We start from the raw sequence: 14164 nt of genomic DNA, 5'->3' as shown, positions 1-14164 counted from the left end.
GTCCCCAAGATTTCATGCAAAATGCCAAAGGGGAAGGTCTATTTAAACAGCCCATCGTCCCCTCCTTCCTCCCCACTTTTGAGCACCCAAAATTTCACATAGTAAGACTGCAGCAAAGGGAAAGAAGAGGAACAAGGAGAGGGCAGCGGCGAAAGGACAGGAGAGCAGTCCGGCAGCCGGTAGAAGTACCCCAGGCAGAGGTAAAAAAACACAACCATACCCTCTCTTGCATCATTTAGGGAACACCATATCTAGTCAAGAACTTAGATACTCACATAGCGATAGAAATAACATGATACTCAACAACAAGTTATCACATAGTGATAGGGACTGCCTGAACCAGAAACAACAACAGCCCAAACTTTCCACAAGAGATAGACACTGCAGTAGCTCTCACTATGAAACTCAAACATCAAGATTCCCAAATCACATAGCCTTGACGAATAAAACTCACGAGTTGAACTAAGTAATGGAGGGAGGAAAACTTAGCTTAAGAAGAGAGGTTGTCGGCGATGACCGGCTGACGACGGAGCCGCGGCTCGCAAGGAGGCGGCGGGAGTAGCGGCGGCGCTGTGAATCCGCCGAAGCCGCTGCCTTCCCGGTTGACTGTCCGCACGGAGCAGAGGCTGAGGACTCCACAGCGGCGGCTGGACCGCCCGAACTCGATATGGTACGACGGCGCTGAGGAGAAGAAGCTGCTGCATCACTCCAATTTAGTAATTGTAATTTGAAAATAGAAGTGATTGGGGAATAAGAGAAGAATCGGTGGAGGTATAAATGGGTCCTTTAGTGGATTAACTATTTGGGCCAGGGAAATTATTTAGGTGGGCCGAATGAATTAAATGTTTGAGTTGAGCCAATTTAAGTAGAAATAAGAGATGTTGAAGGAAAATAGAGACCGAGACTTCCCCTCTTGAGAATTTGGGCTGACCCCATTTTTAATTGTGGACATGGAGTTCAAGTAATGTAAAATGAACTCAAGGAAATTTATTAAAAAAGTGGGCTAATTATTAGATCGGCCTGAAATTAATAGTTGGGCTCGAAATGTTTTAAAAGAAAGTGGAGCATGGACCAATTTTAATTGGCAGATGGATCGAGATTTATTTTGTTGAGCTTGGAAATAAATTATGTTGGGAAGAAATTTATTTAAGGAATTGAACTTCGAGCTTAATTAATTAATTTTCGAATAAGTTACTAAGTTTCCGAAGATGGAAAATGTTAAAGTTGGAGACGCGAAGGGCCGACCGGCGTCGCCCCGCGACGCCATGGGCAGCCTTAAGAAAAATCCGAAGAAAATGATTTTTAAAAAAAAGGATTTTCCAAGAATCCATATTGTATTTAATAAGTGCCAAAACATTTATTTTAGAGAAAATAGAATTTCTCCGAAGTTAGTAAAGTGAATAAATAAATTCTACAGAGTAGTGAAGCCCGAGGCAGGATTTAGAAAATCCTATAAGACAAGACTGAGATATAGGTGCTATCCAATAGGATATGCATACATTCTTTTCTCAAGAGAAATAGTCAAGTACTAATTAGCGTGCTACGCTATTTATTTTCAAAGTATAAATTGCTCAAGGGCAAGTGAGGCCAAAGCGAGTAACTGAGTTGAGGAATAAGCATAACAGGTGGCCTTTCTTTTAATATCCAGTGCATTAGTGTGGATATAAATCAAGTACTTGTGAAATTATGAAATATCATCTTTTCTCAAAATGGAGCTGTGATTATTTTCAAGTTGTTGTCATGCCATAAAATGTTTATTTTTTAGGCCTATCCGTTGGGGCTATATGCCTATGGCTTTGGCGACGCCAAAGCTATGTAACGAATTCAGTTCCCAATAGGACCGCAAATCCTATTCGGAATATTGTGCACAAGGGCCGTGAGCCATCCAAGAGGGTTGGCCGGCTATGGTGTCCGTGAAGGTGGCCACTTTCTCGGTACACAACTTACATATATGGTATGAGTATTGAAGAACTTAGACTGATCAGTCGGACTTTTAAGATCACAAAAGAATTTAGTAAGCTCGGGTCTTTTTAAGAAAACGCACGTGTGTTACTGTTGATGGATGACAACTATATAATGTATGTTTTGATTTTCGGCACCTGTCCACTGAGTACTCCTGTACTCAGCCCTGCATGCATTTCTAAATGTGCAGGTTGAACGTCAAGAGGAAGGAGTATTGATCGGAGTCGATGTTATTAATTAATCAAGTGGATCTTTCGACGATTCGTGTCTTCATACACGAAGTCGTTTAGTAAGGACTTATTCCGCTGTACTTTTGTTAAGTGAGAATTTCAAGTCTCACCATCGAACTCTGATTTAGTTGATGAGATGATTATTCTATTTCTGAGATCATGTAATTGAATACTTGGCTTCTACTTTATGGTATCAATCGATTTAGCCTTTTCGGCAAGTTCCTTGAGATTTCAAAAATAGTTCTTAAAATTATTTTTTACTTTTGTCTCAGAGTATGTTATTTTTAGTACCTCAAATCTTGAATATTAGTAGGAACCTATTGTTGCTTTTTTTTCGAAATCTAAGTGGAATTCAACCCTTTTATAAAAATACTCAAGTCAACAATTTAACTATTTGACCAATTATATATGAGGGAATTTTGTTTGAAAAATAATCTTATTTCTTAATTTTAAAAATTTATTGTTTGTTTTAATTTTTAATTAAACTATGAAAGTAATCAAATTCTAAAAACAAGGAAAGATATACCCCTCTATTTCATAGTAGAGTACTACAATTTTTCAGAATACTGATTCTCATATTTTTCTTGGTGTTACTTTTACCAGTTTTATGTAAGTATATTTTTTAGAATTGATAAATATGGAAATCCCGTTAAATGTTTAAAGAAGTGTATAAATATGTGTCAAAATTTTATATTATGTGAAATAATCATAATCTAAGGATATAAATCTATGTGAAATAACGTTAGATTGTATTAGTCCAAATATAAAACATAATTATGGAAAACAAATTTTAGGACATTAATTATGATATAGAATCATTACCCTGCCAAATATGTGAAGAATTTTTTCACGTTATTACCAAAATCAATAAGTATATTAACCAATTATCTCCCCTGTTTAAACTCCATTCAATCGCAAAACATCCTCAAAATTGTTTTAACACTGATCATAATTAAATATTTTCAAAATGTTTGGCAAGAAGAAAAGTAAACACTCCATTATGATAAAGAGTTGTGGAGTTTCATCTAACAAGTGGCGTGCTAATTCAAACATACATAATCAACTAAATATCAACCTCCCTGGACTTCTCCAATAGGTTTGATATGAAGGCTAAAATATGTGACAGAATAAGGGAGAAAGGTATATTGGTGAAAACAGATGGAAGCATCGCGAAATATGGATGTGAAAGATAGTTAAATATAAGAGTGAACTGTACAAATGGTCCCTGGAATATGCATTTTACACGCTAATGGTCCCTGAACTTTAAAAATATCGTAGATAGTCCCTGAACTAAGGGATAATCACATTTTTGATATTTTTCACTTTTTAGTCTTATTCTATACCAAAAATACCCCCAATTTGGCCTACCACAAACTTTACTTTATATACTACATCATCCATTTCTTAATTTTAACTTTGATTTTATTTTCACCACATTGAATTTTATATATTTTCAAAAAATTGATATTCAGCTTCAACTTTCGATTCAATCTTTGTTTTTATACTTTTTTTATTAATCAAATTAATTTGTTTTGGAAGGTTAAATTCTAACTTGCACATTGATATACTAATTAATAGTTTTGTACTCCTACTATATGTTTCATTAATTTTGTATAATGATTAATGCATAATATATCAAAAGTTTGATGATATTTTACAAATAGAATTTTTTATGCTTGATAGGAACACATAAGCATTCGTAATTTTGAATGACTGAACATAATACCACAAAATATTTATTTCGCATTATTTCTATATATGTTATGGCTTGAATTTGATTTATTTTATTTTCCTGTACTTTTTTTATTAATCAAATTAATTTGTTTTGGAAGGTTAAATTCTAACTTGCACATTAAAAATTTTGATATACTAATTAATAGTTTTGTACTCCTACTATATCTTTCATTAATTTTGTATAATGATTAATGCATAATATATCAAAAGTTTGATGATATTTTACAAATAGAATTTTTTATGCTTGATAGGAACATAAGCATTCGCAATTTTGAATGACTGAACATAATACCACAAAATTTTTATTTCACATTATTTCTATATATGTTATGGCTTGAATTGATTTATTTTATTTTCCCACTTAATATGCTCAATGTGGTGAAAATAAAATCAAAGTCAAAATTAAGAAATGGATGATGTAGTATATAAAGTAAAGTTTGTGGTAGGCCAAAATTGGGGGTATTTTTGGTATAGAATAAGACTAAAAAGTGAAAAAAATATAAAAAATGTGATTATCCCTTAGTTCAGGGACTATCTACGATATTTTTAAAGTTCAGGGACCATTGACGTGCAAAATACATAGTCCAAGGACCATTTGCGTAGTTCACTCTAAATATAATGATGACAATCTATACGATAAGTCGATAAATTATTTGGAAATTGTGGACTTCACTTCAACAAAATCAAATAAGAAGATTCAGAATCGAATGACTCAAAAGACTAACGAAGTATATTGATCGGAAAACTGAATTGAACAAACAAAATTATCTACCATATTGAGTAAAGAGAGGATCTAGCTCCCGACTTTGTCAATGTAATACGAACCAATGTAGCACCATATAATTACTTACTGGTTTGATAAATGAAATTGACTTGCATAAAATATGTCCTATTTTGTTTTCCATGTTACTTGATCAAAAATGAAGTTAGACTTCGTGTTATGATATGCATTTGTTAATAGGGGATTTAAATCATGAAATTCACATATTTTTTACGTGTTATTCATGTTTTGGCTTACTGTGATGATATTCATGTTATTCGTTGTTTTGATTGTGAAATTAAAACATGATAAAACAATATATAAATTGAAATTATTTCATTAAAAATAAATAATATTACAAATCCTACAAATTAAAAAATTTAAAAATTCTGAAAATTTGTAGACATTTCTATAAATTAAAAATTGAAGAAGTTCGTCAATGAAAAATATTGCTATGTGTCCAAAGTTATTCGATTAGGTTTTCGTGGAGGCTAGCATGGACTTGTGACTTGTCTAACATCATATTCATTTTTCTGAAAAAATAAACGTTACTCCCTCCATCCTTGAAAATTTATCATCTATTTCCTTTTTCATTCGTCCCTAATAATTTATCATCTTTCACTTTTACCATTTTTTGCAGTGGACCCTACATTCCACTAACTTATTCACACTAACAATTTATTACAAGACTAATATATAAAAATAGGACCCACATGTCACTAACTTTTTCAACCAACTTTCTATTATATTTCTTAAAACCCGTACCGCATCAAATGATGACGAATTATTAGGGACGGAGGGAGTACTATGATAGATGATTAAAAGAATTTTGAATTCAAATAAAACAAATAATTGCCCACTCTTCGAGACCACATGCCACCCCACCCCCACCTCATCTAGAGCGACACAACGCGACGTCTCGCTCTCAACGGGTGGTGAGATGCACCTCGCCACCCAGTCGCCCCAGCCAGTCAGGCCGGGTGGAGCGGCGCAGACACGTGCGTAGCTTTATTTTCCTTTTATGGATGCTCTTAGTGTCGCTAGAGCGCCTCTAATTTTCAATATTGATGATGATATCTTAATTGTGACCGAGCCATCTAATTTGTTCCAGTATGAAGGAGAATTAGGAATAGGCGGCGGTTGTAGGCAAAGGGTGGTCCCATGTAAGCGTATGGGTCCCACAATCACAACGTGAGTTCCTTCACTTATGAGGGCCCACTTAACAACCATTGCACAACTCACTCTTACCAATATTCCAATCATTTTAGACTTTATAATATTCCAATATAAAAGTTTTGTTTAATACTCCCATCATTTTACAATTCTTTCATACTATTTAATCTAAATTTAAAAAATTTGTGCCACAAAAACAAAAACCGCGTTAACCAAAACTGGGCCCTCCCTTTTCTTCTGTTCTTGACGCGTTCGCTCTATTCATCTAACCTCAATCAATTAATTCCTTTTTTAAAAATCATAATGCCGAAACTATAAAATATTATACTAATATTTTATAATGAAGTACAAACTACAAAGCTGAAAATAAATTACTTCAATTTGCTCTTCCACCTGCTGCAATAAATATAATTTGCCAACTCAATAAATACATGACTCCAAAACATTTAATATCAACGTCAATTATTTAACTGCGGTAAATAGAAAATAAGCTTACACGTCATCGCTTAAACTAACTAATTAACTACTAATCCTGAGACTAAATTCGCAGCGAGGGTATTTCCGTCATTCCGTCATCATGCTTAGACCCTTAATTACTGCGATAATTATCATATCAATATATAAAAGCATCTTTGTATTTATTGACCTCTCTCTGTCTAGTTTTTTTGTAATCATATTTCTCTCTCTAAAACGTCCACATTCAACTACAGCTTCTGCAAGCTCAGATTATCTCTGCTGGTTTTTTAATTTTTGTCACTTTCCATTTCTTCGCCGAATGCTCGCATTTTTGGAGTTCTGCCGCTGATTTTTCAGGTATTTATTATTGCTTCTTCGTTTTTAATTTGCTTCGAGCTTGCTTTTGAGCTGGATTTCTTCTGGATCTGTGGAATTACGCTGTTTATCTTTCTTTTATTTGAGTGAAATGTTTAATTCTTGTAGAGCTGAGCCGTTAGATCTTAAAGCTGTTTTTGAAGTTTAATGTATTGAATTTTATGCTTGTGAAGTTGAGAGCTGAGTTCTGAGCATTGCAGTAATGTTGAATTATAAATTATAATCAATATGTTTGGGCTGATTTTGAGCAGTTTATAGATCTATTGATGTGATTGGAATAGAGGTTAGGGATTGATGTAGTTGAATTTAATTTTTGCAGAAAATAGGTGGCTAATTTCTAGGCTTTTCCAGCCATCATCAATGAAGAACAGCAATAAGGTTGTGGTGTGGTCGGCTCTAGGGTTTGTGTTGGTGGTATTTTTGATTGATGTAGCTTCAGCAGCTGATTACTCACCGACGGATAAGATCTTCTTGAACTGTGGAGGTCCTCCTGATTCGGCGGACACCGATGGCCGGAAATGGACATCGGACATTGGGTCAAAGTTTGCTCTGTCAAGTACAAAGTCTTCAACTGCAACCGCATCCGTGCAGAAACCATCTGTGCCTGAGGTTCCTTACATGTCTGCTCGGATATTTCAATCCGCCTTCACCTACAGCTTCCCAGTGGCCTCCGGTCGCAAGTTCTTGCGCTTGCATTTCTATCCTGCGTCGTATAATGGTCTAAATGCTTCTGATGCTGTCTTCTCAGTAACTTCTGGAGAATATACCCTGATGAGGAACTTTAGTGCTGCTCTGACCACGGAGGCTCTGAACTACGACTATTTGATGAAGGAGTTCTCTGTAAATGTCCCGGATCAAGTGTTGAATGTCACATTCACCCCAACTCCGAATGCATCCAATTCGTATGCGTTCGTCAATGGGATTGAGGTCATTTCACATCCGGATATTTACAGCAATGATGGGACTGCAAATTCTGCAATTGTCGTTGGTCAGTCCACTGGGTTCAATATGGACAACAGCACAGCGCTGGAGAACGTTTACCGGCTGAATGTGGGTGGAAATGACATTTCCTCATCTGGGGATACAGGTCTGTTCAGATCATGGCGTGATGATTCATATTATATCTTTGGTGCAGCAAATGGGGTTACAGAGGTTCCTGATAACACAACGATTGCATATCCTTCTGGGACCCCAACCTACATTGCCCCTCTTGATGTATACAGCACCCTGAGATCAATGGGTCCAAATGCATCTATCAACCAGAATTACAACTTAACTTGGCTCTTCGATATTGATTCTGGCTTCTCTTACCTAGTTAGGCTTCACTTCTGTGAAGTTACAGATGTCATAACCAAGGTAAATCAAAGAGTTTTTAGTATCTTCATGAATAATCAGACTGCAGAGGAGCAGGCAGATGTGATTGCTTGGGCAGGTGGTAATGGAATCCCCATATACAAGGACTATGTTGTCTTTGTTCCTAATGGGCCTCCCCGGCAGGATTTTTGGCTTGCATTGCATCCTTTCACTTCTTTGAAGCCCCAGTACTATGATGCCATCTTGAATGGAGTCGAAATATTTAAAATAAATGATACAACTGGTAATCTTGCTGGTGTCAACCCACAACCACTTCCACAGACACCAGATGATTTATTGATTAACCAGTCCTCTGGATCTGGTAAAGATAACAAAGCTATTATTGGAGGAGCGGTTGGTGGTGGAATTGCTGCACTTCTTGTTCTTGGTCTGATTGTCTGTGTAGTTGTCCAACGCCGGAGGCAGAAGAAGGATTCTAGCACCAGTGATGGCTGGCTTCCATTGTCCTTGTACGGAAATTCTCATTCTTCGGGTTCTGCCAAGACAAACACCACAGGCAGTTATGCCTCCTCCCTGCCATCAAATCTTTGCCGCCACTTTTCTATTGCTGAGATCAAGTCTGCCACTCACAACTTTGACGAGGCTCTCCTGCTTGGGGTTGGAGGTTTTGGGAAAGTCTACCGCGGAGAGATAGATAGTGGCACGAAGGTGGCAATTAAGCGTGGGAACCCTCTTTCGGAACAAGGTATTCATGAATTCCAAACTGAGATTGAAATGCTCTCAAAGCTTCGCCACCGTCACCTGGTCTCCCTCATTGGGTACTGTGAAGAGAACTGTGAAATGATCCTCGTATATGATTACATGGCATATGGAACTCTTCGTGAGCATCTATACAAGACCCAGAAGCCCCCCTTGCCGTGGAAACAGAGGCTTGAGATTTGCATAGGTGCTGCTCGTGGCTTGCACTATCTGCACACTGGCGCCAAACATACAATCATTCACCGTGATGTCAAGACAACTAATATCCTCTTGGATGAGAAGTGGGTGGCTAAGGTCTCAGATTTTGGTCTCTCAAAAACTGGCCCGTCACTGGACCATACACACGTCAGCACCGTTGTTAAGGGAAGCTTCGGTTATCTGGATCCTGAGTACTTCAGGCGCCAGCAACTGACCGAAAAATCTGATGTTTACTCCTACGGGGTTGTTCTGTTTGAGATCATATGCGCTCGGCCAGCTCTAAACCCTGCACTTCCCAAAGAACAAGTCAGCTTGGCCGAGTGGGCGCAGCATTGCTACAGGAAAGGCATCCTCGACCAGATAATGGATCCCTACCTAAAGGGAAAGATAGCTCCAGAATGCTTCAAGAAATTTGCTGAGACAGCAGTCAAGTGCGTGTCCGACATTGGAACAGACCGGCCTTCCATGGGGGACGTCCTGTGGAACCTTGAATTCGCGCTGCAGCTGCAGGAGAGTGCAGAGGAGAGCGGGAAGGGTCTTGGTGAGATAGATGTCGACTCATATGACATCACGTGCAAGGGGAAGAAGGACCCTGATTCATCCTCGGGTTTCGATGGCAACATCACAGATTCGAAGAGCAGTGGATTGTCGATGAGCATTGGTGGGCGCAGCCTTGCTAGTGAAGACTCGGACGGGCTAACTCCGAGCGCTGTATTTTCTCAGATAATGAATCCCAAAGGGAGGTGATTTGATATCAGCAACAAATTTGCTTTGCCCTTTTAACTGCGGGAAGAGGTTTTCTTTATTTATAAATTTTTTGCTTGTATCTTATTCTTCATCTTCTACTTGAATATTTATTTATATTTATATCTCGTGTATCTGTTTGAGCCCAAAACATTTTACAAAGCTTTATCCATACTGAAAGATTGTGTAACAATAATTTGTTCCTTCGTTTTCGTCCAATATGTTTATGTCTTCTAATAATAATGAATTTAGAGATAAATTGATACCTTGTAACTAACTAGTTTGGTCGAGGTTGTATGTTATATATGTAAAGACGTGCCTGAGTGAAAGTTGTTAAATATTGTAACAAGTCATCTAATAATCGGAAATATATGATCTAATGAATGCTGAATCATTGCAATTTTGAGAATTTTTGTCTCTGTCTGTATTATCATACGTCAAGGGTTTGAAAATTAGCAGCTAAAAGCACATTGTTTGGCAGATATATTAATCTTGACAAACACTTTACATCATATATATGCACATGATATATTAATCTCGCCCCCAGGTTTTTACTTACTCGCCTCGGCACAATGGGGTGGTCGATGCCACGCCTGATGCATCATCCGCCATCCTACGCCCCATCCCGACGCCCCATGCGTCGACCGCGGAGGAGAGCTTGGACGATGCATCGTCCGCCCCATTGCGGGCGTCCAGACGATAGGTCGGACGATGCATTGTTTTTCCTTTTTTAAAATTATTTTCATTCTATATACACTCATTTTTACCTTCATTCACACATTTTACTCCAATCTCTTCTCCCATCTCATTCTATCTCTCACTAGTAATTCAAAGATGAATCCTGACGATTTCCCAAACCCGACCGTTTGTGGTCGACACACCGGGTTCAGTGCAGTCCAATTTCGAACCAAATTGATCCTCAGTTCGCCACGGACTCCTATGGGCTCGATAGCATAGAGCGGAGCTTTTTTTTCAGAGCAACCTTCCGCTCCAAATGCCAGAAAGATAAAAAAGAAAAAAAAAAGATGAAAGCCTATATGCAACTAGTTTTTTTCCCTATTTTCTTATGTTTTTTTTTCATTTCCGCCTTATTTGTATTTTTTTAAAACTACGTTAATGTAGGTTTTGATTTTAAATTGTGGTGTTTTGATATTTTATTATGCTACTCCCCCGTCCTATAATAGATGTCACACTTTCCTTTTTAGTTTATCCCACAAAAGAAGTTACATTTCCTTTTTTGAAAAAAACTCTCTCTCACATTTATAAAAATATACTGTTTTCTCTCTCCACCTAACACACAAAACAACTCCTACAAAAACGTGTCATTCCCAAGTATGCCATATATTATGAGACAGAGAGAGTATTTTATTAATATTAAAAATAAACAAACTAAAGAAATACAAAATAGTTGTTAAAAGATAGGACAAGTTATAGTCCACCCTCTGCGGGTGAAGAGGTGACTATAGGAATGGAGGACTATAAATTGGTATAGGGCGGGTTATGTGGCGGACTATGGACGTCCGAACAACACAGGGGGATTGATGGGAGGACAAAATACACTCTTTATTACTATGTTATAATAACAAAATCTCAATATCTCACACATACATGATTCTAGCGATACATACCATAAACAAAATATTACCTGTTTTGGATTTACAATATACGTCGAAAGTGACAAGGAAAAGAGAAGATCTACCAATTCCTCGAGCTTCAATGGCAGGAAGAAATTATGTTGGGCAAGGTGGTGCCAGTGAATCTAGTTTCTAGTATGGCAATCAACTTCTTCTCTAGTTCTGGTTTATTTGCACCCACGAGCTTGTCGATTTGCTGGCCGTCTTTGAGGAAGAAGAAGGTCGGAGTTGCCTTTATATCCCATGATGTGCTGAATTCCTGTGAAGCAAACAACAAAACTCATGTATCAGAGCTATTGCATGACCGGTCATTTTTTATCATGTAGGAGCAGAAACTTACAGTTAGTTCGTCTACATCGACTGTGAGACACATTATCGAAGGGTGCTTCTCAGACAGCTCGACGAAGAAAGGTGCAATTATTCTACAAGGGCCACACCATGTAGCGCTGAAATTTGCTACCACCTGTCGTATCCACGATTATGTTACAAACCACAAGTGCTCCGAGCTTCCAACATTTAAGTCAATTATGGTTGTTGGAGTAAACCACAGATACTAAAACAAGTCACTTCTGTCATTTATGTTTACAGAGTCCTAATTTTTAGTCACAGGCAATACGGACGAGTTGCACTTGTTTATCAAGACAAATAAAGTACTCCCTCTATCCTAGCCTAGCCTAAGTGAGACGTATTCTTTTTTGGTACGTCTCAGCCTAAGTGAGACGTTTTCTTTTTTTGGCAATAAATAACTCACTCTTGTCCCCTACTTTATCCTCTTATCACATTCTTACTTTATTCTCTTTCTTACTTTACTATTAACAATTTAATTTAAACACCACTACCTAAATTCTTCTGCCAAAATAGAAATGTCTTGCTTAGGTCGAGACAGATGCTTAGGTCGAGACAGAGGGAGTAGCTATCTTAAGATCATTCCCTCGTATGTGCCAAACAACAACATGGAGACTAACTAACTGCATCATTGTTCTCCTATCTATAACCCAAACACGCCATTACGAGGGAAGATGACGAGGAAGTTGATACTACAACGTACGAGGCGCGATTGTATTAGATTAATCTATCACTCCTAAGCCAAAAAAGGAAGCAAGAGCAAGGAAAATAACAAGGATGGAGTTTTTTAGGGAATAAAACTCCTACTTATGGAGATCAATATTAAGTAGCAATTAAATGATTGTTTGTGTCACTTGAGAGCTAAAAGATGCACAAAGCCAAATAAGTAATTCTTTGAGATAAATCAAAAACCTAAAACCAAATGGATGGAATTTAGCGAGGTGAAGCAGAGCAGATACTCACAAGCTTTCCATCTGTGTTAGCTTCATCAAGCTTTTGCTCCCAAGATTCCTTGGTAGTGATGAGATGCACATTTCCACCGGTGAATTCAACATTGTGATCGGACTCATCCCCATCATTATGACGCTGCAAGATCACATTTTTAGATTAAAAAAAAGGAAAGAGGAAAACATAGAAACCTAATTAAAGAAGTGCATACCTTAGCAAAAAAGCAATTCCCCATGAGGCTTTATCTGAGAGAAGGGGGAGTGTTGTTAGGTTAAATAGTGGAAAAATTGAAGAAGATGAGGGGTTTTAGCGAGGAATATGGTTAAACCTTTGCCCACGACGAGGGCTACGGAGTCGAGAAATAGCAGAAGATTCCTATGAAATTGAGAAGGAGATATCAGATAAGCCAACCTAACCTAGTGCGGCAGGGTGGGGCTATCTCCTACCACCCTACCAAACGCAATTGCAATAAACAAACCTTTTTTAGCTTCCAAAAACACCTAATTATATTGGGAATTCACCACTTAAAATACTTAACATCGTCCATCGATACCAGTTGTATGGCTTTAGGTCATCCACAACGCTGTTCTTATACCGTTCTTTAACCGTTCCTTAAACTACTATTTGCGGACTCCACTGTACCTTTTTACTCCATTCCTTAACTAAGAAGCGGAACCTGGAACCCTCCGTTTCTTATTCGTTCTTTAACCGTTCCTTAAATTACTATGCATTCAATTTCATTTTTTATTTTTATTTCCAACCCAATTCAATTAAAACAAACACACTTCATTACATAAAATAAACTTACAACATAAAATTCGTAAAAAAACATAATTTAATAATTTCCTAAAAAATAAAAGTACACAATTTAATAATTTCATTCCCCAAAGTTTGCCCAAATGTGCTCAATTAGATCCTCTTGGAGTTGGGTGTGGGCGCTAGAGTCGTGTGTCCTTGCACGAATAGATAATCGTTCTTGTATAGACGGATGCGCTCCACTTCGAGTCGGACTACTTGCGGTTGAGCTTCCGGGGGATTCGGGGTCGAACCAATTTCCCGCCTCGGGTCCTTCGTCTTGGACAATCATGTTGTGCAAGATTATGCACGTATACATGATGTCGACCATGCTCTCCATGAACCACGTACGAGCCGGGGCTTTGATGATGTTGAAGCGCGCATGGAGAACCCCGAACGCCCTCTCCACATCCTTGCGAGCAACCTCCTGCTTCAGCGCAAAAAGAGTCTGCTTTGGGTTCGCAGGCCTGTTGCACGTCTTCACGAAGGTAGGCTACTTCGGGTAGATGCCGGCGGCGAGATAGTACCCCATTTTATAAAGCCGGTTGTTGGCGACGAAGTTGATGGCCGATGCTTTACCATCCAAAACTTCGGTTAAGAGGTCGGATTGGTGGAGTACGTTTACGTCGTTGTTCGACCCGGGGACCCGAAGTACGCGTGCCAGATCCAAAGCCGGTAGTCGGCAACGACCTCGAGTATAATGGTTGGGTGGGTTCCTTTGTGGCCGCTCGTGTAGG

At 38.2% G+C, this 14164-nt stretch overlaps 2 protein-coding genes across 3 annotated transcripts; one reads left to right on the top strand and one right to left on the bottom strand.

Annotated features, from left to right (window-relative positions):
- The first annotated feature begins 6512 nt into the window (after positions 1-6512).
- On the top strand, positions 6513-9898 carry LOC121792067 (receptor-like protein kinase FERONIA). Its single transcript, XM_042189860.1, has 2 exons — positions 6513-6672; positions 7010-9898. The coding sequence occupies exon 2, from the start codon at positions 7051-7053 to the stop codon at positions 9706-9708; it is 2658 nt and encodes an 885-aa protein (XP_042045794.1). The 5' UTR covers positions 6513-6672; positions 7010-7050; the 3' UTR covers positions 9709-9898.
- A 1345-nt stretch (positions 9899-11243) lies between these two features.
- LOC121763424 (thioredoxin H9-like) lies at positions 11244-13093 on the bottom strand. 2 transcript variants are annotated; one of them, XM_042159444.1, is made up of 5 exons: positions 12961-13093; positions 12844-12877; positions 12648-12770; positions 11680-11802; positions 11244-11598 (listed from the first exon to the last, which is right to left on the bottom strand). In XM_042159444.1, the coding sequence occupies exons 2-5, from the start codon at positions 12865-12867 to the stop codon at positions 11419-11421; spliced, it is 450 nt and encodes a 149-aa protein (XP_042015378.1). In that variant the 5' UTR covers positions 12868-12877; positions 12961-13093; the 3' UTR covers positions 11244-11418. The 2 variants fall into 2 exon arrangements, with proteins under 2 accessions (XP_042015378.1, XP_042015372.1); XM_042159438.1 differs by having other exon boundaries at positions 12844-13093.
- Between the last annotated feature and the right edge of the window lie 1071 nt (positions 13094-14164).

Source organism: Salvia splendens, chromosome 2 (assembly GCF_004379255.2).
Source record: "Salvia splendens isolate huo1 chromosome 2, SspV2, whole genome shotgun sequence".
Taxonomy (NCBI): Eukaryota; Viridiplantae; Streptophyta; class Magnoliopsida; order Lamiales; family Lamiaceae; genus Salvia; species Salvia splendens.
The sequence above is the reverse complement of the archived record's forward strand: the minus strand, read 5'-3'. Positions and strand labels throughout refer to the sequence as shown.